At 42.7% G+C, this 27,507-nt stretch overlaps 3 protein-coding genes across 20 annotated transcripts; 2 read left to right on the top strand and 1 right to left on the bottom strand.

Annotated features, from left to right (window-relative positions):
* The first annotated feature begins 246 nt into the window (after nt 1-246).
* LOC6530468 (protein lap1) lies at nt 247-5,296 on the top strand. 2 transcript variants are annotated; one of them, XR_005560804.1, is made up of 7 exons: nt 247-604; nt 677-883; nt 936-1,071; nt 1,128-1,417; nt 1,596-3,389; nt 3,450-3,759; nt 4,867-5,296. XR_005560804.1 is itself a non-coding variant. In XM_002091348.4 (6 exons), exons 2-6 carry the CDS (start codon nt 731-733, stop codon nt 3,624-3,626), a joined length of 2,550 nt encoding a protein of 849 aa, XP_002091384.1. In that variant the 5' UTR covers nt 247-604; nt 677-730; the 3' UTR covers nt 3,627-4,855. The 2 variants fall into 2 exon arrangements, 1 of the variants encoding a protein (XP_002091384.1); XM_002091348.4 differs by lacking the exon at nt 4,867-5,296 and having other exon boundaries at nt 3,450-4,855.
* Nucleotides 5,297-5,336: 40 nt separating this feature from the next.
* On the top strand, nt 5,337-8,910 carry LOC6530469 (fas apoptotic inhibitory molecule 1). Its single transcript, XM_002091349.3, has 4 exons — nt 5,337-7,586; nt 7,676-7,741; nt 8,272-8,559; nt 8,635-8,910. The coding sequence occupies exons 1-4, from the start codon at nt 7,449-7,451 to the stop codon at nt 8,827-8,829; spliced, it is 687 nt and encodes a 228-aa protein (XP_002091385.1). The 5' UTR covers nt 5,337-7,448; the 3' UTR covers nt 8,830-8,910.
* Nucleotides 8,895-27,454, bottom strand: LOC6530471 (atypical protein kinase C). 17 transcript variants are annotated; one of them, XM_039373275.1, is made up of 11 exons: nt 27,213-27,454; nt 26,157-26,424; nt 25,977-26,097; nt 13,813-13,863; nt 13,336-13,421; nt 12,312-13,268; nt 12,060-12,254; nt 11,588-11,709; nt 10,882-11,008; nt 10,565-10,820; nt 8,895-10,505 (listed from the first exon to the last, which is right to left on the bottom strand). In XM_039373275.1, the coding sequence occupies exons 2-9, from the start codon at nt 26,355-26,357 to the stop codon at nt 10,921-10,923; spliced, it is 1,821 nt and encodes a 606-aa protein (XP_039229209.1). In that variant the 5' UTR covers nt 26,358-26,424; nt 27,213-27,454; the 3' UTR covers nt 8,895-10,505; nt 10,565-10,820; nt 10,882-10,920. The 17 variants fall into 17 exon arrangements, with proteins under 17 accessions (XP_039229209.1, XP_039229210.1, XP_039229199.1 ...); XM_039373276.2 differs by lacking the exon at nt 11,588-11,709 and adding an exon at nt 11,109-11,224 and having other exon boundaries at nt 27,213-27,452; XM_039373265.2 differs by lacking the exons at nt 25,977-26,097; nt 26,157-26,424; nt 27,213-27,454 and adding exons at nt 16,176-17,136; nt 17,684-18,228; nt 22,895-23,098.
* Between the last annotated feature and the right edge of the window lie 53 nt (nt 27,455-27,507).

The raw sequence follows: 27,507 nt of genomic DNA on the forward strand, positions 1-27,507 counted from the left end.
TGAAACGGCTGAATTGTGGCGCCACCTATCTGTCAGGATAAAGCCCATGTCTGTTCCCTTTCGATAGGTATGCGATCCTTAGAAATACCTTTTACTGCAAATAATTACTTGGGGAAATTAACTTGCAAACATCGTGTCGGTAAGAATCGTTTATTATGTTAGCTTACAGCTTTAAACAAATATTAAATGTATGTAAGCAATCTATCGATAGCCACTAAGAATACAAGCCGTGACAAATTGATCAGCCACCACTAGCGCGTTCGGCATTTACCAACACTAACACCTGCAAGCAACTTGTCGTTTTCAAAGCGAAAAACATTAAATAAAACGCAATTAGATGGCAAAAGTAAACATTAGCCCCTCATGTTTGACATGTAGCGTTTGAGTAAACAATGAAAACATCGATTTGCGGACAGTAAATGCCCGATAGAGCGAAAAGAGAGGCTCAGCAAGTCTCCTCTGTGTGTATGCGAGTGTGGGTGAGTGTGCCTGTGCGTGTTAGTGTTGGTGGGCAGAACAATAACAAGCCCAAAAATGCCAATGGACATGGAATGTAATGGAGCAGGACCAACCATAGCGTTTCATCGGAGGCGATGAATCACAGGTGAGCGGAGCGGCCCAACCCCAAATCCAGAGACAATGTCAACTTACATATGTATATGAATTCGAATTGCAGCAGCCACAAACGTGCCTTAATTAACGAACGAAAAGCAATAAACTTAATCCAAAGATGCCGCTGCTGAGCAAATGCTTCCCCTGCTTCAAATTCAAGCGCGAGGAGGTGATCGACAAGCTGGACTACAGTAATACCCCGCTCACCGACTTCCCAGAAGTTTGGCAGCACGAGCGAACCCTGGAGGAGCTTTACTTGAGCACCACAAGAGTACGTCTTTATTCTTATCTGGGTACCTTATTTACCATTCATTATCTTTCAGTTGCAAGCTCTGCCACCGCAATTGTTTTACTGCCAGGGTTTAAGGGTGCTCCACGTAAACAGCAACAATCTGGAGAGCATTCCGCAGGCCATCGGCAGTTTGCGCCAGCTGCAGCATTTGGATCTTAACCGGAATCGTGAGATTTCTTTCTTTGTGCATCACTCAGTACTAAAATACCATTTATTCCATTAGTTATTGTCAATGTGCCCGAGGAAATCAAATCCTGTAAGCACTTAACCCACCTGGACCTGAGCTGCAACAGTTTGCAACGTCTTCCCGATGCCATTACCTCGCTAATTTCGCTGCAGGAGCTTCTGTTAAACGAGACCTATCTGGAATTCTTACCAGCCAACTTTGGCCGATTGGTAAACCTGAGAATTCTGGAGCTGCGGCTCAACAATCTTATGACACTTCCCAAATCCATGGTGAGACTAATCAACCTCCAGAGGCTGGACATTGGCGGTAATGAATTTACCGAGTTGGTAAGCAATAAGAACCGGGTACACGTGAGCTCTGATAAAGAATTACAATATAACTTAATATCTTTCGCCGTAAAAACTTTGTAAATATATATGATTGCCGTTTAACCTTTGTCAGATCTTGTAAATACCATTTTTAGGTAATTAAATTTAAATTATAAATTAATTTGTAACTCCACAGCCCGAAGTAGTCGGCGAGTTAAAGTCTCTTCGCGAGCTATGGATCGACTTCAATCAAATACGACGTGTTTCGGCCAACATTGGCAAGCTACGTGATCTGCAACACTTCGAGGCCAATGGCAACTTACTGGACACTCTACCCAGCGAGCTGAGCAACTGGCGCAATGTGGAGGTACTGTCCATATGCTCCAATAGCCTGGAGGCCTTTCCCTTCAGCGTGGGCATGCTAAAGTCCCTAGTGACATTAAAGTGCGAGTCAAACGGCTTAACAGAGTTGCCCGACAGCATAAGCTACTTGGAACAGCTCGAGGAACTAGTGCTAAGCCACAACAAGCTTATACGCCTGCCTAGCACAATTGGGATGTTACGTAGCCTTCGCTTTTTGTTTGCCGATGATAATCAACTACGACAACTACCAGATGAGCTGTGCAGCTGTCAGCAGTTAAGTGTGCTAAGTGTGGCCAACAACCAGTTGTCCGCCCTACCACAAAACATTGGAAACCTGAGCAAGATGAAAGTGCTCAATGTGGTGAATAACTACATAAATGCATTGCCCGTTTCGATGTTAAATCTGGTTAATCTCACATCGATGTGGCTGAGCGATAACCAATCCCAGCCCTTGGTGCCGCTGCAATATCTAGATGCAAGTACAAAGACCCAGTTGACCTGCTTCATGCTGCCGCAGGTCACATTTAAAATGAACAGTATACAGGCCCAGCAGCAGGCTCAGGAGCAGTACGAGTTCGTTTACGCCAACCAGCAGCAGCCTCATGTGAGTCCGTCAAGAAGGATTTGCTTCGCTGAGGAGGCCACCATTCTTAGCAACGCCAAAGCACAGCCGGCGCCCAGCTATCCCAGCTTTGTGGCCGCTCCACCGACGCCAACGCCCGATCAGATGGCTGGGTCCGTGCGGTTAATGCGTTCACCCACACCTTATCCCAAGGAGCTGCGACAGATGGCCAAATATGTAAGGCAGGCTCAGGCGGCGACGACATCGGCCAATGCTAGCGAGGTGAGGGAGGCACGCGTAGTAGCCAATGGACAAATTCACTGTGATAGCAGCAATGCCAACCAGGATGTTGTGGACCAGGCCACAACAAGTGCAATATACGGCATGGCGCCCGAAACAACACACATCTACGGAGTCTATCAGCAACCGCAGCAGCTGGCGCACCCGGTGCCAACGCAGGAATACTACGGCTTGCCACTGGTTAACTACGAAGCACACTATCAGCAGCTCTACGTCGAGGCCAACACGCCGCTTCCCACCACGCATTTAAACGGGGATCAGGAATATGAGTTGCAACCGCTGCAGCAGCAAGCAATGCAGCAGCAGGCGGTGCCTCCTCCCCGGCTGGAACCACCACCATACCACATAGCTCGAGTTTACACTAAGAAAACGCCCGAGGATCTTAACCTTTACGAGTCCATGAGGCAGCGAAAGCAGCAGCAACAGCTGCAAGAACAAACCATCTACCAAGATGCTTTGAATAGCAATAGTAACTTCAAAACCACAGCGATAGGCGCTCAGGAAATCGAAGAGTCAGTCGATCAGTTGGACTACCAAAATAATATTAGCAATAATTTAGAGCCAAATCTGGAGGAGGAGGACCAGGAGCTAGATGACACCATGTCGCAGCACTCGGTTAATTCTACGGCCACTAATAATACTTCCAAGGCGAGCCATAAGAAATCAACCTGGATCTTTGGTGTTCACAAAAATCCAACAGTCAAACAGGTTACCCTTAAGTGGGAGAACACTTTAGGCTTTGATATAGCCGAGCTTCTTAATCAGGTTAGTTCAAATATCTTTAATTCGCACAGCAACAATAATTTAAACAATTTACCACCACAGGTTGGCATCTTTGTGAGTTCCATAACGCCCAATACTAATGCCGCCCGCCTACTGAATCTTAACGACAAGTTGCTGGAAATAGACGGCTACGACCTGACCAATGCTAACCTGAGCGATGCCAAACGGGTGCTGCTAAACTGCGGCACGGTCATGAACATAATGTTGTCGAGAAAATGATGGACCATCTATTTACCGACCTAAGCCGAATCCTATCCCGAGACCGAAGACTTTTTGTGCATTTTTCTAACGCATTTTTCCAATAAGCAGCATCGCCGAAATCGGATAAAAAACCACTTGGACCGATCATAGTGTTAGTTCATAATACCCTTCCATACTGGCGGTCAAACCATCAGTCATAGAGCACAATCGCCAGCTAGAGGATCCCATGCTTTTGTATATTAGATAGACAAATCCAAACTGCCATTTTCTCTGCACCTAGCTGAAGTATCTCCATACTCAATAGAAGAATATTACCATAATACGGCCAAATTTAGTAGTAATAGCCCTCAAAAAGTATTCTCAAAATTTTAAGTTGAGTGAAGATGAATTGATTTAATGATTTGACTTCAAAACCTTTTAATTATAATTCGAAGTGACCCATTAATAAGTTGGATTTATTTAATCAGTATTTAATTGAAATCGTATGTAAATAGTTAAGTTATGCATTTAACAAAGCAATAATAAGTTGTGTCAATTATTAGTTCAAGGCACATATAAATACCCTGTACTTTATTATGCTTATATGACATTTAAATGGCATTTGTATCTCAAAGTGTGCGTAATTAGTGCATTATTCTGGCCGCCAGAGGAATGTATCAGCATAATACATATAAATAGTGCAATTAGCGTCGATTATAAGTATATATACGCACTCATTATATATACTCGCGATAATCAGACAAATTACCTTCAACTAGCGCCTATTTTACGCCCAGCGTTGTTCAAATTTGTTCCCAAAATTGTATGTATAGATCAATTTCTTGATTACAAAAGATATTTGCTGTTTATGTTAGTTGTTATGGTGCAGCAATATAAATTCTATATATATATATTTACATATACGTGCATAAGATCTATATTTATTGTCCAATCGATCGATCGAAGTGTCAAACATTATTTTCAATGGTGAACTGTTAGCACACACTGAATTCTCACGCTATTGGCATTGTGATCAGTATTATTATTTATCTGGTTAAACACACGTGAAATCTAATCGAAAGTTAAGCACTTCTATATTCATAGCTCTTATATATAGTCATACATACATATGTGCATTATTGAAAAACACACGCCCACACATACTACATACGAATCTAGCTAACTTAAGCAAGCGCACACATTTTGCCAATTCAATTTGATTTAAGAGCGTTACCACAAATCACTGAAATACAACTTTCACTTTGTCATTTCGCCATAGTTTTTGATTAAATCTTAGCCAGCCGCTGAAAGGGCCAAGTACAAAAACCATCTAGTCAACAGCCTGCCGGCCGTTTGATTAATGTCCCCGGCTGCCGCTGTCGTTATCGACAGGCAATTATCTATGGAAATTAATTGACGGCGACATTTGTAGTGTGCCAGTTGGCCGACACCAGCGAAGCACGCAATCCAATCCCCCGGGACGACCAGCTCCTCCTTGCATGTCCCGCCCCCCGCTCCACGGCCCTGGCTACGACATCATCAGCGACAGCGCCACCGAATGTTGTCTGTTGCGGCACTTTTGGCCACATGTATTTGCATAAAAAGTGTACAACCAGCGAAATGGCCATAAATTCCGCTGGAAAGTAGTCAACGTAAAAGCGCAACCGCGTACGATGGGCGTGAAATGATAAATAAGCGGAGTTTCTAACGACATGCAGGTATTCCAATGCTCCTTTTAATAGAAAAAATATTTCTTTTAATTAGAAATTAACTAATATTTTACTTTGTCCTGAAAGCATATGAATATAGAATAAGTTCAAATATACATACATTTATAAATATATAATTTATATAATAGAATAGGTTTTAGTTATTCAACTTTGCAGAGACGACTTCCATATTATTTCAATGATTATCAATCTTTTTACTTAAGTATACATCTTAAGTATTGGTATCGTAAAATATTTTAATTCAAATAAATTGTAAGGGTTTATGAACATGAGCTTGCCCAAGTTGGCCAGAGAGTTAGTTAAAAAACTAAAGGATTACAAGAGGAATATAACTAGATTTATTTTTGAGATTTTTAAAAGGAAAATGCGGAAAACTGCCATGGTGTCTTAGTTAGTGGATCCGCGAGCAAGCGTGGAAAAAATGAATGTTTGCATGAATGTACGTACTTATTTATTTTGTAGAGCACTAATAATTACACTAACACACTGCCCCCGGGGAGCTTCGTGCTGAAAGGGGGGTTGATGGGTGGCGGGCAGCCTTGTCCTTGTCAAATGTTTCGTTATCTGCCACCGTTGTTGTTGTTCACACACCAGCAAACACACACACACACACATACACACACTTACAGAGAAAGCAGAAAGAACGCCCATGGCCACCCACTCCGCCTCTTTGATAGCGTCGACATCAACTAAAACTGTAAGCGACTTCAAACGACGCTTTGTCAGTGACCTTCGCGTGCTGGGGCGATGGCATATGTTTTTCTTGCCACCCACCCATGTGGGTGGCAATATGGGGGAGGTAATGGGTTGGAGCCATGGAGCGCTGGGAAACTTGATTTGACATATGATGTGCCCGTTTCGTTGGCGACTCCTTACCCAATCTGGCCCAAATACATTTATCAATATCGCTTCTGGTCGATTGAAATACCAACCGGAGGCGGCAAGTCTTCACCTCCGTTTGGCAGCGAAAGAAATCCGCCCATTGCCCACTAACCCCACCCAATCGGTCATTAGCATTTTCGGCGTGTATTTATGGGCAGAAAATGTTGCGCCATAAACATGACAACAAAACAAAATGCGACAAATTTGCGACGATTGGCCATGTGGCACAGTGAGTTCCTATCCTATCCCCCAGGGCCAAATAATTGTCATCCAGAATAAAATATGTATGCACGAATATTGTTTGGCTTACGCTCAATTGGAGGCCGTAGGCATTGGCGAAAAAAACCCAGAGCCAGGCCAGGAGCAGGCTCATTCTGAAAGCCAGCCCAAATTGCAATGCAGAAACAATTGCATACTTGACGGGGCAAAGTTTATTTTTATGCGAGCGACACTCGGTGGGGTATTGAGAAGTGGTTACAGTGAGGACTTCATATCGTGAACAGAAAAGTTAACCACCATGTTTGGAAGGAAATGGGGAAGATTTCACTTCGCGAAGTGTATGGCAAGTATCGCGCTTAAGTGCTATAGCCTGCCTGGATGTGTGTAAGTCTTAAGGAGTATTCCCTGTACACACACTCATCCGCATATCCACACGCACGAGTAGTGGAAACAAATCAACTCTGTTTTGGCGCCATGCGGCGAGTTGCTCTGCACTTTGGCAGACCGACAAACGCGACCGCGGCCGCGACTCTCGGCCAGAAGCACGGCGGAGGCTAAGGCCAGAGCAGAGCTGCCGGAGAGCCCAGCACGGCCAAAAGGCAAAGGCAGCCAGCCGGGCCAACTAGTTTTTCTTTGGTTCCTCCTTTGGCTTTCATTGTACACGGGTTTGTTGTTTAGTGTGCCATTGGCGCTAACAACGTGCGGTTCGGTCTTGCGGTTTTCTCGCCGCCCGGTGAAGTCGGTGAACGGAATAAATTCTAGGCCGATTTGGAGAGGGTCTAAACACTGGGATGGTGAAAGTGCATTAAAATCAGATCAGCAGATTACACAAGTCGGCCTGCAATCGGGTTTGGGTTCCTTGAACTCCACAAATATAACCAGCTACGTGGCTCTGGTTTTGTGTAACCCATTTGGTTGGCTGCACTTTAAAGGCGATTACAATAAATATTAATAGGATTTATTGATTGACTGGCAGTGGGCCAAAGCCAGAGCCAGAACCAGTGCCAGATCGACACAAGGCTCCAGACCCATGTCCTTTCTTTCGCCCACGCTGCGCCTGGAGAATCTGTCCACGCAGCCCACGATGACGCAGGATCATGTGCCCGAGGACCAGCGCTATAACAAACAAAATATCGTCGCCCAATGGTGTGTGCCCATCAATGGCAAGGTACACACGATTGTTTTTTCAAAACCGCCACTTATATTTAATGGAAATTCGCGATAATTGTCCCCCCATTCCCCCTTTTTTTTGCGCAGATGTACCGCATCGAGCTGGAACATGGCACAACCAGTGGGCGCCGCATGATTTGGGTCAATGGACGGGTAAGTTTTTTAGCTCCTAGGGTGCTAGATGGGTGGTTGGTGGCTTTGGAGCTCGCGAAGTATTTGCATTGTGAAGGTGAACTTAGTTACGGGTCGTGTACGTGCGTATTCATCCTTCAGCAGAACAGAATGGTGTTTAAAATGGTCTCATTTAATTAATATAAATATTCCAGTTTGGTAAATAAATATGCGTTGTATGTTTTATTCCCCAAGATATATGTTTCTGTCATCCCTCGACATTGAGCATTTCAGTTTTAATGTTCATGTTTAGGACATCATCAAGTTTACATTTATTACATGGCATGTTGGAATTTAAGCGACATTAAAAACGTATTAAATTCTTAATTACATTCTAAATTACTGGTTAAATTAAATCGATACCTGTAAAATGCAAGAATAAATCAAACAAACAGAAGAACTGATCAAAGGCAACGGTGCGTATGAGTGATATGCTTATATGCAACGACTCAAAATACGATTACAAAGTGCAAAATGTTTGAATGTTTTTCTGTATTGCCTTAAATTCTCAGGAAGTCTTGCGTCGCGACTGGATGTTCAAACTGGTTGGCGAGGACACCTTTCACATCGATCAGACGCGCTGCATCATACGCGTTGATCCTGCGCCGGGTTTCAAGTACGAGTACTCCCTCTACATCGACGGCAAGTCGCACGACCAGTACACCGAGGACATGACACGGCAGTATCGACTGTGGCTATATACAGATAATGCGGCCACAGAGGCGCCGCAGGAATATAGAATAATGCTGAAGCTGGATACGCTGAGTCTCTATGTGAACGATGAGCTGCGCACCGAGGAGGTGAGGGAAACAATGGTCTATTGGCTCACCACTCTAACCACACCACTCTCACACTTTATTACCCCCATTTCGCAGTCGGTTTTTGTTCACGGCGGCACAGACACCAAGTTCCTGCAGCAGGACACGGAATTCGTGCTTCAGGCACGCTCAAGTGGCAATAAACATGATGGCATCGTTCACACTCTGCTGGCGAATGGGGTGCCAGTTCCGGAGGCGAAGATTCAGGAGATTATGCAAGAGCCGGTCTCCATTTTGCAGAGCAGCAACTGAGGGCTCCACACGATAGGATAACGTTTTGCATTTGTTGATTTTGTGCCCAGTTGTTAATAAAAGTCTTTGTCTTATACAATACTTTATTCGTTTTTGTTTATATGCATAATTGTAACGCCACTGTCGTTCACGTTTTCAATTTCATTTTGCTAGCATCTGGTAATATATGCCAAAAGTGCATCCAGTTTAAAAATTAGTCGGAAACATCAGTTGAAGAAGATACAAATTGATGTATACGCTCGTTAAAATCATTATATACTAATTAAACTTACTCATAGAACTTGGTTATCAAACACAACAACGTAATAATTGGGATAGGCTAAAGAATAAAGATCGTTACTAATAAAATCGGTAACGTTTAAGTGCAATTTGAAATTGTTTTCCTGTTCGTCTTGTTTGTTTAGCATTTAAATTGATTGCTTGCTATGTTTTTTAATCTTTAATCAAAAACTTTGATCAATATTACTTTCTTAGATTGCGTTGTATTTGGAAATTTAACAATATGCGCTTAATTTGTTCTCTTTTATTTGCTTTTCATACATTAACAAGTAACATTTTTGTTGAAATTTATTTTTAGCTTCAATTAAAAACACAATAATTTATTTACCTTCGCAACACAATGATATTTTTGATATATACTAATTTTTATAATTTTCGTAATATTCATATGTGGATTACAAAAACATGCTGGCACTATATATGCCATCACAAATAAACAAAAAAATATATTTTTGTTGTTGTAAGTACAGTGGAATGCGTTAAAAACAAAAGTTTCTTTAATACTTAACAAAGATATATTGCCAGTAGACGGATTGTGTTTGCTTGTTAAAAATACAGAGTAGAAAATGAATAAAATAAATAAATATGTTTTTGTTCGCATTTTGTAGAGAATTTTCCCGCCCGCCACGACTTCGGGAAATGGTTCTCTGTGTAATAATTAGATTTACGAAGTTACAATTGGTATTTCAATTGGTTTTCATTAACTATTGCTGTTCACAGTACACGTATGTTATGTATATGTCGATCTTTTGGTGTCTGTCGCCTTTAAAAACCATGCTCTGCTCTCTAATACTAACACACACACATTTTACATTAGAGTTTATATATGCTTAGATATTATAGATTGATTCACTTGAAGTATATACTCCTCGGCCTCCTCCGCCGCACACTTCCTGGCTAGTAAAATGAACTTGAAAATTCTCATTGAAGTGTTAAACCTTTAAAAATTATATATTCATATTTGATGCACGTATTGTTAGCTTAAAAAGTTCTTGTTGCATTCTCGCGGGATCGTTCTCCCTAAGTTTGTTGGTGAAAAGTCTTGCATTGAGTTATGAAATGGTTTATCCTTTGCTTGCATAAAGTTTGCCTGTCTGCCTAGGTGCTTAAATAGTAAAGTAATCGTTTAGTGTAATACTTGCAACTTGTGACAGTTTTTGTTTCATTTTGTTTTGCTTTTGCATTTTATATAATAAATATACTTTGCTTTTGAAAGTGGTGTCTGTTGTTGAGAAAGGATTATATAGATTGTATATTATGAAATTTATATTCTTGGAATCGTTTTAATTTTCTTAGTTGCTCTCTTCTATTTGTTGCTGCTGTGTGGCTCATTGTTGTTGCTTGTGGTTTTATCTAATTCGTTATTTTAATTAGTTCAATGGAAGGCAAAACATGTGCTGCAGTAGACTTTTATTATTATTTGCTTGCATTTGATTATTATGAATGTTATTGTTACCATTATGATGAAGTTGTTGCTGCTGCTGCTGCTGCTGTTGATGCTGCTGAAGTTGCTGCAGTTGCTGATGTTGCTGCTGCTGTTGTGAGTATGCTGAATGGGGTTGATATTGCTGCTGTTGCTGGCGATAATGTTGCTGCTGGCTGAGATTGTTATTGCTGCTAACTGATCCACCAGCTCCCGCTGCGCTGTTTAAATGCAGGAGACTCAAATCGTCAGCCACGGAATCGTAATCACTGGAATCCTCGCCATAAAGCTAAGAAGAATGGCACGAATTACTTTAAAGTCGGATTTATATATAGCAGTGAATTACTTACCCGCATGTTATACGGATGTAAGTCGCACATTTCGTGGTGTCAGACGCAATCCTCCAGAGACATCAGCAAGGGGTTCACATACTCAAAACCCTCGAACTCGGATTGATCGATGTTGTCAATGACATGACTGGGAGTTAAAGAAAATCATTGTGAATTAGCCATCTCAGTTGGTGCAAGTCGTACGAATAGATAGATAAATCTTAGGGCCATCTTGGATCTCAACTTACTCATCATCCGGGGTCAACTGTACGGCCTCGCCGGTGAACTCGGGCGGGAAATTGGCCAGGTCGCGATCTGAGTCTAGGCGTGGCTTGAATGGTGGCGTGACCTGTTTGCGCTCAAGCTGCGTGATGTAGGGTGTGCATGAGGATAGTAGAAATCATAATCGATTAGGAAAAACTCCCAGCCAATGGGCAAACATAAAACATTTTTCTCCATTATGTCGGTGCGGCTTGAGCATGATTATGACGATGGTAAAATTCATTTTGAAGCGGATTCAGTATTTTCAGAGACAGATAGAGAGGATCAATGGATGAGATACGTGGCGTGGTCGTAATGCGGCTGATCGATAGGAACATTTACCTGCCGTTAGTCTGGACGCTAAGCTAAGATCTTTTACGGGGATTTATCGCATGCAAGGAATACGAAATACGAAAACTAGCACAACTTGCCATCTTTCGGATTTGGGGTACTCGGTATGACTTACGGATCATCTGGCGTTAGCACAGCCGGTTCTTGGGTAAATTGCACATCAAAATTGCTTGTCACATACGGATCTCCCGTGTCTATGTTGGGTATATAAGGCGGTTGCACCTCCTTTTGAGCTATCTTTAACGCGCAATCGAATACGTAATAATAGATATCATTAATGTCCAAGGTAATAAAGAAAATGCTCGATATAGATTGCCTCAGTTGGATCATTATCGGCGGCCAACATTATACCCACAGCAATACAAATAAAAGTAAATAAAAGTTGAACGAGTTACTTTAGACCTGACCTATGTATGTGGAAACGATGGTCTCTATAAACTGTTGAGACAAGTCTAATCTTTTTATAATGTATCTACTATAAATACCAACTACTATAAGTTTCTGTTAGCCTGACTCATTACCATAATCACAAACAAGTTCACCAGGACACACAGAGCTAGCAGGAAGACAACCGCCCTTGGACTCACCAATTCCCAATCCATATTCTTAAAGAAGGGATGGCTGACGATATCCATGAACGCGGACTCTCGATGGCAGCCCAAACGGTCAGCGGGATTCTTGTTGAGGAAACCTTTTAAGACAGAGGCCGCACGAACGCTCAGCGAGCGTGGTATACGAATGGTCTTCTCCAGGATCACTTGGAACAGATAGTCCTCAGTGTTCTGCGGAATAAAGCAACAAATTAGAATTTCTCAAAACAAAGAAACACAGTAACCTACCTGATCGGGATTCTCAGAGGCTCCCGCCAGATCAAACGGACTACGCCCGGCCAACATCTCGTAGAGCAAGACGCCTAGTGCCCACCAGTCCACCGAGAAACCGTAGTCCTCGCCCCGCAGGATCTCAGGGGCAATGTAGTTGGGTGTGCCGCAGAACGTGGAGGTGGTGTCCCCAGATCGGATGCCCTCCTTGCACATGCCGTAATCAGTTAGCTTGATGTGGCCCTCGTGGTCCAGCAGCACATTGTCCAGCTTCAGATCGCGATAAATGATGCCCTTCTCGTGGAGGAAGTTCAGCGCCAAACTGATCTCGGCTGCATAGAAACGGGCGTGCTCCTCGGGCAGCCGCCGTTGCCGCTGCATGTGGTACATCAGATCGCCACCGCGCACAAACTCGATGACGAAGAAGAGCCGCGAGGGCGTCTGGAAGCACGAGTGCAGCCCCACCAGGAACGGGTGGTTCGAGGCCGTCTCGAACACATGCTTCTCCGTTTGCACCCAGTCGATGTCCTCGTCGTCGGTGACCAGCGCCTTCTTGATCACCTTCATGGCGTAGATGCGCCGTGTGCGTCGTAGCTCCACCATCAGCACCTTGGCATAGCTGCCGCGTCCAATGACCCGTATCAGCTCGAAGTCGTTCAGCGAATACTGGCGCTGTGTGCCCGGCTCCAATGGATCTTCCGGTGGCGGTGGCGCCACTATGTGCGCATGGTCGTGCGACTCGCAGGCATCGGCTCCGCCGCCCATCGCCTCGTATGGAAGTGGCGGCAAAGGCACCGGCATCGGGTCACTGGACTCCTCCGCCCGCTCCTTGACCAGCGGCTCCGGCTGGTCGGTGCAGTGCTTCTGCACCAGCTTATGGCACTTCTTGTGCACCAGCAGCTTGCACTGGATGCACTTGAAACCCTGACGGCCCAGTCCCCAGATTCGATCCTGGCAGTAGGCACAGAAAGCACGCTGCAAGAAATATCATATTATATTTCAAGAGCTTAAAGGGTTTTTAAACTTAGCAGTTTCCACTTACCCGGTTGAAACGCTTGGCCTGGAAGATGTGTCCATTGACGCGATACAACTTGCGCCAGCGTCTAGCACCGCGTCGATAGATGCTGCCTGGGAAATCAAATTCGTTTAGTAAGCTGGCTTGTTATAACTTCTTATCACCTAAATATGGCTAGAACTAGCTTTTAAGAACAGCACTTGTAAAATTATACAGATGTCAACGGGAAGAAAATGATGACATGTGCAAGAAATTCTTTCTATTTATTTTGCACTTTCAATCTACAATGCGGCAACTCTACTTTTCAAATCATTAACTTTAAACGCCTTTTTAAATCAAAACACAATTCGTAAAAGGGGCAAAATGACTCAAACGATCGATGAATCAATAGCAAGTAGTAATCTTTAGCCGTGTTATTTATATTGCAAACTTCGCTGTTCGAATGGTTATCGTTAGAACTATACATATGTATATTTAAAATCTGTTACTTTAGCCAATACTTACGATCTTCGCCATCGCAGGACAATCCCGGCGCTTGAGGAACATTGGGGAATACTGAAAGACGAAGGAGAAAAGGTTGGTTAGGCAGACTCCACTCATGTTATTAACTTATATTGTAAAACATAAAGTAAACATTTAACATTGTTCACGTCAGCCAATTGCATGCTTACGGCAGGCTAGTTTGCCCATCGGGTAAATATCTTTCCTGCCGCTGGTCGCTTATCAATTTAATGGGATTTTGCTATGCGATTTTCGATTTTTGATTTTTACTTATGAACGGATTCTTGCCGAGCCACATGGACGCGTGTTGTACTGCGTGGCGAGAGGCCTGTTAACATGTCAGCACCCACTCCTCGACTGAACCAATCCGATTTCCAAACACTGCTAGTTCCTTATCTCGGTGCCACGCACCATATAGAGAGAATAATGAGCGGGAGGGCGATATACTGGACTACTGAAGTAACCCAAGAGATACAGATACAGATACAAAGACAGATACAGATATGACTGGGGCAGGAGGAGATACTTCGCTCTTTTCCGAGTAATGTTAATTAAGCTTTTCCGGCAGACCACCAGCCATCAATTGAGACCAATTGTTCAGCTATCAGATAGATTCTCCGCCCAACAATCGCTCATCGCCCATTCATAATTCAATTAAAGTGTCGTCCCAGGGAGTCTAGGGTTCAATAAATTTGCCTGTCCGTCTGCAAGGTTAATATTCAGATAGTTTCTCACACATGTCCACCCATTGACCTAGAATTTTATAAATACAATAGTATTCTCTTTCCCAACTATGCACATTATTGCCCTCAGTGTTTTGCTTATCAACTGTGATAGGACCCACACCGTTTGCTTGAACTGCGCTCTTGTTTTTTGCTATTTTTGTTTAGCCGGTTCTTATTTTACGCCGCGTAAATGCCTTGCTGGCCAGATAACACGACCAGAATACATAGAGTGAGTAGGGCCATGGGGAAACACAGAACACAGCTAAAAACAATCGACGCGATATGCAATATTAGTCATATTGCTGGGGGGAGGTGAGGCTAAACGGACTGAAGGTCGCAGCGGAAGGGAACGATTTTGTTTGGTATCAAATCACACATAATACATTATCAATGTGTCCACTATTGGCCATGAATTGAGTTTACTAGGAAGGTTGCTTTAAAAGCTCCTAAGTTCGAGTTTTCTTAGCATTCACTTTTCAGAGTCACAAAACTGCGGTTAGAAAGTTCCGAACTGAAGTTTGCACTAGGCAGTTGCACCCGTAGCTGATCTACATGGAATCCGCATTGATTAATTGGCAATTTATGTTAAACAAGACTCGTCACTAACACGATGCTCCGCCGGTCATAAAAGTAGCCGTTTGTGTGCTGTATATTTGGGCCGCCTCGCAGAAGCCACTCCAGATGATCATTGCGATGGCTGTTTGTTGGGTGGGTGGTTAATTGGTGATAAGGGGGCGACTCGATTCGGATGAGTGGTCAGTTCAGGGGTCACTGGAGCCCAGTTGAAGCACTTGAGATAGGCTCTTGAAAACGCGCGAAGCGTCGTCACCGCGCGACTTTCAGCTACGAACTGAGTTCGCGCGACTTTTCAGCCCCAGAAGCATAGGCAAAAACTAAAAGAATCAAGTGAGAAAACCGAGTAGCAAAGAGACAGAGAAACCGAGAAACCGAGAACCAGAACCAAACCAAAAACCAAACCAAAAGCCACAACAAAAGAACAATAAAACCAAGTGCCTCAAGTGGCCGATTGAATTGTCACCGATTGGGAGCAAGTGAGAGCGCGACGAATGGCTTCGTCGATAAGATCAGTCTGACAGTTTCATAAAATTCAGTACAACTGAGGCGGTGGAAAATCAATAGTTTATTGCAAATAATAAATTTGGATAAGCACTAATTTATTGCACCTCATTTTGAGTGTTTCTGTAAGTTTTGAAAGCCATAAAACAAGTAGTTCTTGGCACGCATGATTTAAACTGAAACCAAACATTTGCCAAAATTACCATAAGGCCATAAATAATAATTTAATGTTTCACTATGGTCACTTTCCAAATGTTTTGGTTTTAATTGGGATTGAACATTTGAATTGTGGCTTTATGCCATTTAAGTTGCCAGAAGCACCCCGCACTGAATGGAATTTCATTATATTATATTGTTAAGTTGGATTTGCAAATCAAGGATATTAAGAAATAAACGAAACAAATTAACAACGATGGCTTATAACTATGCCTTCAATTTATATCTTAGCATACGAACTTACAAATAAATGGTATTAAATAACTTAGAATAACACAAATAACAATGAACTTAAATAGCATTCCGAACATGGTTTAACTATTCCATTAAGACGCCGTTTCCATTTACCTGTCGCATAGGCCGGCTCGATCTCCTCCTCCGACTGAAGCTGGTGCTGTGACATCTGCTGCGAGGGCGGTGCCACGCCCATCGGGACAGTAGGTATGGGCACGGGAATGGGCAGCCGCTCGTAGTGGATGCACTCGTGGTGATACTGCTGATGATGATGGCCATGTCCATTATGGATCGTGCCCAGCACACTGCTCCTTCCCCCGATGCTTCCACCAGCGATGCTACCGCCGCCGCATCCGTTTAGGCCACTCCCGGCACTGCCACTGTGGTGACTGTGATGGTAGTCCATTAGCATTCCCGGCATTCCCACCGCCATGGAGGCACTGCTCATGGTGCCCGGCACTCCTCCGCCGCCGCTGCTGCCACCGCCTGAGTCGTCCGTCGTGGTGGTGTTCGTGTTGTGACACCTGCTCGAGCACCTGCCCAGCGATCCGCTGCCGGCGCTGTGGTGACCCAAGCTGCCCATGTGTCCCGGATGACCCATGACCAGCATGCCGCCCATGATGGATCCGCCGCAACCCTGACTGGAATCCGATCCAGAGTCGTGACCCTGGCACACGGCGCCCGCCGATCCCGGACGACTGAGCGACGTATGTGGCGGCGTCACCGAAGCCGTCGTCTGCATATAATGATGCGTATACGGATGCGGATGCGGCACATCGTAGTCTCCAGTGTCGATGTGTCCCGCCGACATCATGCCAATGCTGCCCGTACTCCCTGTGCCCACGCCCACGCCCACTCCCACGCCGCCCTGCAAACAGCCCAGCGATCCGTGGGCACTGCCATGATGACTGTGACTGTGGTGGCTGCCATGGTGACTCCCGTGGGCACTGCCACTCCGGCTGTGCATCGATACGCCACGGGTCAGCGTGTTGTTCGCCGACTGAATGGAACTGACCACCGCACCGCGGCACATGATGTCCGACAGCTGGTTGGCCTGAATGTCAAAGTACTTGGACTGGATTATGTTCGAAATCGGAATGGGATGAGAACAGAATGCATAACCAGGTCAGTGATCGGGGTTTTAAGCCAGAATTTTGGTTCGAACTCAGCTTGAAGTTACTTTAAAGATCGGGTATAAAGAATGCTATATCCAAGTCATGATACACATTTCCCTTTAAGAATAATAATATATCTAAAAGTATTTAAATTTTCAAAGCCTAGCAGTAAATAATTGAAATAATCATTATAAATATGAATTGCAAGTGTGACTAGTTCGTAAAAGGAACGACTGAGTAATCAGTGGGAGTGTGCATTTCTACGTGGCAAAAACTTAATTTGAGCAAATAAGCAATCTATATCCAATTGATGGGGTACAATTACAAATGTGACTAAGTAAGTATTTGATATGTGCGGTGTATCTATATATCTGGTACTATTGTATAATGAATCGCCATAAACTGACTTGGATGAACTTATATAACCATTAAAATAGGTTTGTAACTCCCTTCCTTTCCTTCAAGCCGAGTTCTGGGTGAAAATGCAAGACGCAATGATCCGAATACCTGTGGACTGTCCAGCTGGTCAAGCGATTGTCTCCGAGCGGCGTAATCCAGGTGAGTCATCAGTTGCTGGGCAGCCGGGCAATTTTTATTGGAGTGCAGGTGCTGCTGCGAGGACGTGAGCATCGGCGGAGGTGGCGGCGTGATGGAGCCGCACGGCGATCCTGGACAAGGACTCGAGCAGCGGGATCGACAGGTGGGGCTGTAGCACAAGTTGCCACTGCCCTGCTGATTGGCCGATGGTGTGCTGGGGCAGGTCTGCGATTGCTGTTGCTGCTGCGCTTGCTGCTGCTGCTGTTGCGGCAGGCATGGCTGCTCCTCCTCCTCCTCCTGCTGCACTATATTGACCGGAAGTGGTGCACATTGGGTCAGTCGGCGCGGCGATCGTCCGCGATCCACAGTCGTGGCGGACCAATAGCCCCAGGCCATGTTGGTTTACTTGTACAATTTTTCACTTCGCGACGCGTTTATGGAGTTTCAGTTCACTAAGCTTTCGCTTCGTTTGGTTTTGATTTTGCTCGAATTTGATTTTTACTATTTCTTAAGTTCTGCGATTAGTTAACATAAGATTTAATTAGCTTACGCACCGTAAAATGCAAGTGGGGGAACTAGTAAGACATGATTGAAAGTTGCTTTTAAGCTTGGGCTGTTATCAAGGTCATTACAAATAAGGCGCAAAATAAGTCAAATTGAATGTTTAACTTGTAAACTTTGAGAAAAGTGTTTGTTTTTGGCAACAAATACGTTGTTATTCAATTTTTGCAAGTCCCACTTATTTTACTTCAAAGTACTTCATTCATTCCACTGCCAGTGTTTCATGACTAAGTGCCACCAATATTTCCACTTAGCATAGCCCCCCTCTTAAATGGAGCGTATAAAAAATTGGATACAGTGGCGAGTAACTCGGCGAGGGGCGGAAAAAGTAAATCGCGAAGGAAAGCGGAACAAGGTCCCAGTTGCAATTACAGTTACATGGCGCAGCAAACTATGCAAAGCAAAGTTTCAAAGCCAAACGACAGGCGGCGTATCCCCCACTTCGCCCACTCCGCCCACTTCGCTGATCTCGCAGTTCGTAATGATTGATTAAAAGAAAAACCCAGACACACACAAGGATGTGGCCGTGAGAGGGGCGGTGGGCGGAGGGCGTTTAGCTATGGGCGTGGCCGGTTGCAGACGCCGCAGAAACCACACCTAAAAAAAATATATAAATTGTGTAATAATGGGAAAGACAAGAGAGAAGCGAGCGGGGAAACCGAGAGCAATGCAGGCCGAACAGCTGACAACTCTGTCAGGACACCCACACACACACACAAAACACAGTCGCTTGGAGAAATTGGTAACACACACAGAGACACGGCTGCGACAATCACAAACAATTTAACCCAAGTCAAACGAGCGCACAAGTTGCTGCAAATTGACAAAGGCGTGAAAGGCAGCCAAGAGCGAGCAAAAATTATTGAGAATGTTGGAGAGAGAAGGAGAGAAAGCGGCGGAGAAAGCATAAGAAGCCCAGAGAGAAAATCGGTCGACGCGCGCAGGGAAATTTGCTCGCAATCGCCCTTTTAAGTATGCAATCTTCTGTTGCCATTCCTACATTTCAGCCATGTACAGTGGAGACTCAGTGCAGTAAACTATAGGGTGTTAATGAAAAAAATATTTATTGCTCTCAGTGGATCGCTACAGAAACATTTGAAAAACCTGAACCCATTTAATTTATTTTTTAATCTGTTTCTTTAAAACTCAGTAATGTTAACGAAAAATTATAGAAGTTGTATTGTCACAACAAAAATAAATTAAACTAAAGAAAAGATAATTCATAATGTGGTGAGATGAGATTCAGGTTATTGGAAAACTTAATTTAGAGGTAAAATTACAACAGTTCTTTCTCTTGAGCGTGCACTGTAATCCACTGAAAGACGAACCCAGGGCAAGCGACCACCCACCGATGCAGTCAAGTGTAAACAGAAATTTTCTTCAAGTGTATTGGTAGGTCACATCGCAATCGCTTGTTGTTTAGACAATTGAAATTAAGCACTCCACTTTCATGCATAATTCGCATGATTAACGAGGGTCGAAGTGGGTCGAAAAGGGGGTGGGGTGGCGAGGTCCTTAGGTGGACAGCATCCACTTGACACAAGAGCCTTGTCGTGACAAGGCAAGCAGATCCCTTTGTTTGGCACTCATTTCCTCCGGTTTTTCTTTGTTTTCCACGCTATCTGCTGATGATGCACTCTCTGGTGACTGGTGGACTGGTGACTAAGGGGAAGCACCCAGAGGAGGATCTGATGCATTTTCGAATTAAATTTAGCCAGCCCCCTTCAACTCATCCTCGTTCCTCGTCCGTTCCCCTCTTGCGCTGGCACTATCCTTCAGCGTTTGCTAAATATAAACACTCCGCCGGCATTGTTTTCCCTGCAATTGGAGCATGAATATTGGTTGCCAGCTTGTTTGTCCAGGATGGGAACAGAGCATCCCAAACAATCCACCTACACCAAACCCTTCTAGGTTCTTTCCATAGAAACCCCCCTGTTGGCCAGCCCAAAGTCCTTAAATCCCACAGCACTAAGCTAGATTAAAGCTGATTTGCAAACAAAAAATTATTTAACAAGCTTAAAGTACAAGCTTTGTTTTAAAGTTTTAAGGCGATTAGTCAAATAGCGAGTAGGGAAAGTGCTCTCAATAGATGTCTTTTAAATCCTACTCTATTTACATCTCTTTTAGCCAAAACTTTTAGCTACCTAAATTATATTTGTTAAATGATATTATTTTTTAAATCTATTGCATACTCAAAGTATCGTGATAAATTTTTAATCTCAATAAAGCAAAATTCTATCGATTAGATATTCCCAATGGCTATTGTTTATTCTTTACTGCCCCATTCAAGAATTTGAATGGCCTAAATAAGCACGGCTTCTTACATCAGAAACCCATCAAATTTTGATATTTAGCCCGCCACGCCCCGAATTATTGACCATTCCAGCGGCCCAATCATCCGCCCACTCTTGAACTTTGTGCTATCATAACGATAAACATAAGCAGGCGATGTGCGCCAGGAGGACTGCGGCACCATCTTTGGGCCACCAGATACCAGCACGGACCAGAGGCATCAATAGTTAAACATCAATTTGGCCTTTCCGAGTGACGTCAAGCGGGCGAGTTTCCACCTGCCACCCACCGCGAGTTCCAGTGGATATACAATTTCGCACAGCTTAAAAAAGAGAAAAGCGCCAAGATGGAAATGCCATAAAGTTGGCACTCACAGAAGGAATGCCCATCTGCGAAATTTATCTTAAAACGTAATAAAGACGGTAGTTTATTCTATGAATATTAAAACCCTCACTTTGCTGTACAACTTTTTGTCTATGGATAAAAAATATATTTTAGCAGTAAGCACAAGATTTAGTTATTGAGATTTAGCGACTTTAAAGTTCGACACTTTTGTTTATAAAACATTTAAACAAATTAATATACAATTAAATACATTCGAGCTTCAACTTTAAGCAGAAGGTCCTCAAAGTAGCACCGTATATCTTGTTTCAGTAGTTCAATCAAATTACTTTGTATGTAATATGTTCTCAGCTTGTTCTCCCTGTATCACTATATGCATGTGATATAGGCATCCAAAATAAGGCATATATACCATTCGATTCCGCCCACATTCCTATCCTCAAACTGATCCCCGAACCATACCAAAATGGGCTTTCTTGTTTGCTGAACTAACAATAATTTCATTAAGCCCAATGGCATCATTAAAATTTGCCCAACAATCATAATGGGGCCAGCTAGCAAGCGAACTGGGTACCAAATCTCCCAAAGGCTGCATAGGCAAACCTAAAAAATAAAGGAACACGGACCGAAAACAGAACCCCAGGGTAACCAAAAAAAAAAAGTGGAAATTTGCTGATTTAACTTTGGCAAAGGAGGCGCACACACACCTGGTACGAGTGAAAGCCTTCGGGCCAAAAAGAAACGAACAAGTTTAAATGGCAGGGCGACAGCTTGGCCAGCAAAACGCTTTCCGCAAAGAATAAAAGGAAATTGTTTCGCCCTGCAGCTTCTTCCTAGCCCACTGACTCATATTATCTGTATATATATATAAAAAAATATATATATGGTATATGCGCTTATATGCCTTACATATATGTATGCATACGAAATGGATTCATCTCGTCTATATAGTATAGTCGGTTTGGGCCAAGTTTGGACATCCAGACGGTCGCCGAGGTGCAAGAAGCTCTTGATGAAGTGCAAATGCCTGAGGTCAAGTTTAGGGTGGGGATTCTCGCACACCATCACACACTCGCCAACACACTCACACACACTGCCTCATTTTGCGTCATTTGTTGGCATGTGTGTGTGCGAGTGTGTGTGGTTTTGTTTGCCAGTGTCTGGCGCACAGCAGCCAAAAAATTTGGGAAAAAATGAACAGCGTGATGCAGAAAAACTGAAGCGGAACCCACAAAAATGGAAATCAATTCTTTGATTTTTTTCATCTTGGTTGGTTCCCTTTGTCCAAGTGCAAAATGATAGAGGCATAGAAAATAGTGTGTTTTTTTAAAGCACTGAAGTGGGAAGTATTTAATATATAAGTGGGTGGAATTTTTCTTTGATTTTTACGCTACTATTATTATTATAATTAAGTAATTATTTAAGTAATGGTACAACAATAAAGATATTTCAATTAAATTATACCCTTTAACAACATTGGTGTTTTGTTACAAAAAAATAGGTAAGTTACAGATTTTTGGTAATCCTTGAAATTAAGTTGAACGATGAAGCACAAAAATTGGTCTTAATTATTCTTTATAAAGGGTCCAGTTATCATTTTGCTAAATATATTGATTTTGCGAGATACGGTCGGTCATAAATTCCAGTCATCACATCTCAGGGGTAACTCATTTATAAAGTTGTTATAAAGTTCATTAGCAGCCCCAAAACTTTCATTAAAGAAACATTCACAAAATTATGTTAATCATTCACGTCCATTGCCTTTTCACCTCCCCATTTTCCGCCCCCTTCTCTCAGCGGAAAATTGTATGGCAACTAATCAGAAATGTACGACAACTTCGGCAGAACAGTCAAAAAATATTGCACGGGGGCAATTGATTTTTTCCCAAGATTTTCGGGACTTGCCGAAGAACGAGTGGAAATGTTTGAGAAAATAATTATATGGAATTATGTTGTTCACTGATTTGTACTCCTTTTCCGACATACAACTCAAATTTTTGCGCTTTCTTTTGTTAATTCACACCGCAGAAACTCAATTTGTCGTTTAGCTGTGCAAAACCATGTATATTTGTATACATATATATGTATATATATATCTATAATTATGTATTTGTTTGTAAGGCCCGGAGAGTTGTATCTTTGAATCGAAATCCGCACGGCACTTCCACACAGGCGAGCGGCCAACGCGCGAGTGAAATGCCGATGCAGAGAAGTATGCTAGGGAAATTTGTCGGGGAGAAAGTAGCGGCAGCCATGGAGAAAGCTATTGAGAGCAAGTCTCGGCGAATGGAAGAAGGAAAGAGCAAGAGCGAAAAAAGAAACTAGAGAGAATTTCAAAAGGCTCTTTCCTTTACTACATTTTGAAAAAAAAACTTTGTTGTTCATTCAGTAGTTTAAGAACATATGTATAATTTTTATAAAATTGTAGAATGTATGATTAGAAACAAAGTATTATAATAGAATATTTTATTGCAAACATTAGATTTGCAATAAAAATTTTTAAAAAAAACTTGTTATAAACTTGTAATAATTAAATTATACCAGTCAGTTTAACGATGGTTGTCCTCCTGATCTGCAACTGAATAGGGCAGATGATACTAAAACTCAGTCCTTGTCCGGGAATTGTTAAAAGAAAGTTTCCCTTCCCCGCTCCCCCTAGCTCCAAACAGCGGCGTTGGCCTTGTGAATCTACTTTACTTTGGGAGAGAGAGAGCGCAAATAAAAGCCGCAGACCGGCGCTTTAGCATTGCCAACTTTGATTCAATGGATGGCAATACCTTTCTCCTTGGCTCAGCTGTTTTTTGTGGCATCTGGGGAAATGCTCTCTCTCTCTCTCGGGCTCTCCCTCTATACTCTGCTCGCCATCGCTATCTCGCTCTTGGGTAATGGCATCTTGTGTATCGACCTTATGAGCTGCAAAAAAAGTTCCTCGGACCTGGACAAAAGTTTTTCATGTACATATGCATATGTGTGTGAGTGTGCCGGACAGCGTTGCCATATTGCAGGCGCATAAATTATACCGTTAGCTTACAGATTCCAACTTTTTGTATTGTTTGGTTTTTGGGGGAGCTGCAGAGGTTTTTGCTGGGCGGAGATGAAGCCGGAAGGTGAAGCAAAACTCTACAGACAAACACACTTTGCAACACAAGAAAAATGTTAACAAAATGTAAAAAAAAACGAAACCAAAAAAAAAGAGAAGCAACAACAGAAAAGTCAAAACAAGGGCTTGTAAAAATGCAAGGCACACACACACCAACAGCCATTTACTAATCAACACAACAACAATGAGCACACAAACAGAAAACATGTTCGGCATACAAACACACAGACAGGACATCCTAACATATGCAGGAGTGCGTGTAACGGTAACGAAATACCTTGACAATGTCCCTCTCCCGCACGCACACACACAGTCGCAGGAACTCAAACACACACACACACAGAACGCTTTTAATACATTTTAAGCCGCATTTTTTCACACGTGGCCACATAACACAAGGATAAAAACAAGAAAGAATGGGACTGTCAAGTGTTCCGACAGATTTAATACCCACTAGCAGGCAATTACATATTAAAGTAGCATACTTTTCGGCGTATGCCTTGAAAATAAGGAAAATAAAAAACTAGAAGTACGCTTGATTTGCACGAATACAGCATACCCCTGGATGAGTACCGGGTGTACAACAACCAACATGTTGTCCCTACACACTGTTCTTTTTTGTCATTCGGAGATATGTGAGGGTGGAATGGCCACAAAATATCAGGAAGCCTGCTCCGCAGAACAAAAACAAAGCCGCATAAAAAGGGTAGCGGAAACTGTAACATCCTCTCCATCACACCCCCCTCTACCACCCGCGAACTTTGTTTAGTGCGACTGGCAGTTATCATATCTGCTGGGCCGTAAGTTGGCTTTTTTCTTGTTTTACACACCGGTGTTCGGAAAAACAGAATGACCACAGGTATGGAGTGGCTAAGAATAATGTGGATAACTCGGAAAAATTCGAATGGGGCCTACACTTTGGATTTTTCCCTTCAAAAGGATTATTGAACTGAATAAATTATAATGGAGAGAACAAGTTTGTGTGTGAAAATATTCTAAATATCAGTTTAAATACCTTATTCAATAAAACTAACATGACCTACATTTCCAGCCAAGAAAGAGTGTATTCCTTGTTTATTATGCTTTAACCTCTGGCCCACGCTTTTTAGTAATTTACTGTATGAAAGGGTTTTGTGTTTGTCATTCGCCGAACGAATGTGGTAAGTGAAACCTTTTTGTTGTTGCGGCAGGCATAATTAAGCACAAAACTCGCATCACAGTGTGCATGAGTGAGATCGCCGAAAACCGCACAACAGGAAAATTAAAATTCCAAAAAAGCTGGCGAAAACTTAAACCCACACGAAGCAAACAATTTAATTATAATGAATTATAAATGATGTCGGCGAGCCAAGATCCAAGCAGAATTTATATGCAAATAAGTCGGCGGTTGGGAAGAGTGAACAAAAGTTGAAGAACGCTGACTGCCTTAGGCAATTGCCACAAGACTCGGGCTCTTCGAGCATGCGAGTGTTCGTACGGGTTAATTAATATTTTATGTTATTAACTCGAGTGGATGACGCCGCCTTTGGATGCCGGAAAAGCAGAAAGGCAGCCGGAAAACTCGCGGGGAATGCTCAAGTTTATTGAGCCAACAAGACGCGCTCACAATGTTTAATCAGGCCTAAATGCGCCTGGTTAAGTTATGGAAGCTAAGACGGAATGTGTTGCCTATTGGCTAATTAATTACTTGCTGCCTACTTTGCGGCAGCAGCAGTTAATCATTTAAAAACTTGGAGAATTGAAAATAAAAAGAACAGTAATTCTGTTAATGCAGATATTGTATCTTCAGTTAGATAACTACTAGGCTTACTTTGGTTCCATATTTCTTTTAGCTCAGATAAGTAAACTGACCTTATTAGATACGTTTATCATGCTCAGTTTTAGACGACAACTTCTCAAACTGGGAAGCTTTTCCAAAACCAATAAAGTTCGAATATTCTTAACATTTCTACATTTTAACGGACTTACCATGAATGACTAATTGAGAATCGTAGTTCATTTCGTAAAGTCGTATGGCCTCGTCCAATTCCATCTTCGTTGATATAGTGCAGGGATCGTTCTCCTCATCTACCCATTTAATAGTAAAGGGCTGTGAAAATGCACAATGAATAACACAATCTGAACTCGCATTACTTTATATAACTTTACCTGATCCAGAGGAAAGCGACAGATGTTGCGAATCTCGTAGCAGAGCTCCTCGTAGGAGATATTCTTGTTGACAGTCGTGATGATGATCTGGCCATTGTAGGCGGTCTTCACCGTAATACTATTGGGCGCATTGGCCATGTTCATACTATTCAAGCTGACGCTGCTGCCGTCGTTCAGAATTTGCGAGGGCATTTTCTGCATTTGCTAGCTGGGTAAAATATTTTGATAACACGTAACACACAGAGACAAACAGATTGATAACAGAAAACTGCAAAAATAAGAAAAAAGAGATACGTGTTAAAAATGAAGCGGTTTACAGTAAACTTAATTTAACACACATATTTACCGACTATATTTTAATATATCATATTTTATAATTACAATTTTATACAACTACAAAATACTTCAAGGAAGCTTGACTGTAATGTGTCGTATCTTAAATTTTTACTTAAGAATCTGATAGATAAAAGAACTTATGAATTTCTTTTGCTCTCTCCGTCATCGTTCTCTCTTTGAAAATGAATTTGAAATCCCGCCCAAAGCAAAATGTCAACTTTGACATTTGAGACACGCACACACACGCAGACGCCAATCGAACTGCATGCCACAGGTAGTTGTTGTTGCTGGTGCTGCACCAAATGCGGAGACGGTGATAAAACGAATGAGACAAAACAAACGCGAATGAATCATGCAAAACGCCCACAAAACAATAAAACGAGAAAAGTAAGTGGAATTAGCACGCCGAAGCGAGTGTGGAAATTAGTTTATTTTTACTCCTCGCCTCTCTTTCTTACCCCACTTACTTGGCATCTCAGTACTTAGGTATTTGAGCGTAATTAATGCCGTACATTGACCAAGGTAACTGTTAAAAGTACCCAGTTGGCCGCAACAACAACAGTGCAACAAATGAGCAAGAAAGAGAGAGAGCGGGGGCAGGGCATCGAGAGCGAGCAGGAGAGTCGCCAACCTGTTTTAACTCATTAGCATTTTTCAATTAAGACGCCGCTTTTTTAGCATTAACACTTTTTCTAAACTTAATCTTATTTTTCGACTCACACTAGTTCCTTTAGTTTGTTTAACCACAAAAAGTATGCACAAAACGCCGCACAAATATAACACAGGGACAAATCAAACAGCACGAAACATTTAAATTAAAGCCAATCAGTGCGCCACATACATTTTAATAAAGACACTGGCACTCGCACTCTTTTAATTAATTGTTGTGGCTTAAACGAATTAAAACTAACATTGCTATTTCTCCGTTTATTTCGTTTTGGAAGGAGAGCACAAAGCGGAGAACGCGAAGTGACAGCACAGAAAATACCGACAGGGGAGTGCTGAAAGTGCCTAC

The sequence above is a fragment of the Drosophila yakuba genome, chromosome 2R (assembly GCF_016746365.2).
Source record: "Drosophila yakuba strain Tai18E2 chromosome 2R, Prin_Dyak_Tai18E2_2.1, whole genome shotgun sequence".
NCBI lineage: Eukaryota > Metazoa > Arthropoda > Insecta > Diptera > Drosophilidae > Drosophila > Drosophila yakuba.

Coding starts and splice junctions, on each gene's coding strand:
- LOC6530468 (XM_002091348.4), top strand. CDS start 731: ATGCCGCTGCTGAGCAAATGCTTCCCCTGCTTCAAATTCAAGCGCGAG. Junction 1,072..1,127: donor TTTGGATCTTAACCGGAATC/GTGAGATTTCTT, acceptor TTATTCCATTAG/TTATTGTCAATGTGCCCGAG. Junction 1,418..1,595: donor GTAATGAATTTACCGAGTTG/GTAAGCAATAAG, acceptor GTAACTCCACAG/CCCGAAGTAGTCGGCGAGTT.
- LOC6530469 (XM_002091349.3), top strand. CDS start 7,449: ATGTCCTTTCTTTCGCCCACGCTGCGCCTGGAGAATCTGTCCACGCAG. Junction 7,587..7,675: donor GTGTGCCCATCAATGGCAAG/GTACACACGATT, acceptor TTTTTTGCGCAG/ATGTACCGCATCGAGCTGGA. Junction 7,742..8,271: donor TGATTTGGGTCAATGGACGG/GTAAGTTTTTTA, acceptor TTAAATTCTCAG/GAAGTCTTGCGTCGCGACTG.
- LOC6530471 (XM_039373265.2), bottom strand. CDS start 18,109: ATGGCCTGGGGCTATTGGTCCGCCACGACTGTGGATCGCGGACGATCG. Junction 13,269..13,335: donor AGGCCAAGCGTTTCAACCGG/GTAAGTGGAAAC, acceptor TATTTCTTGCAG/CGTGCTTTCTGTGCCTACTG. Junction 11,009..11,587: donor GTGCTAACGCCAGATGATCC/GTAAGTCATACC, acceptor TTTAACTCCCAG/TCATGTCATTGACAACATCG.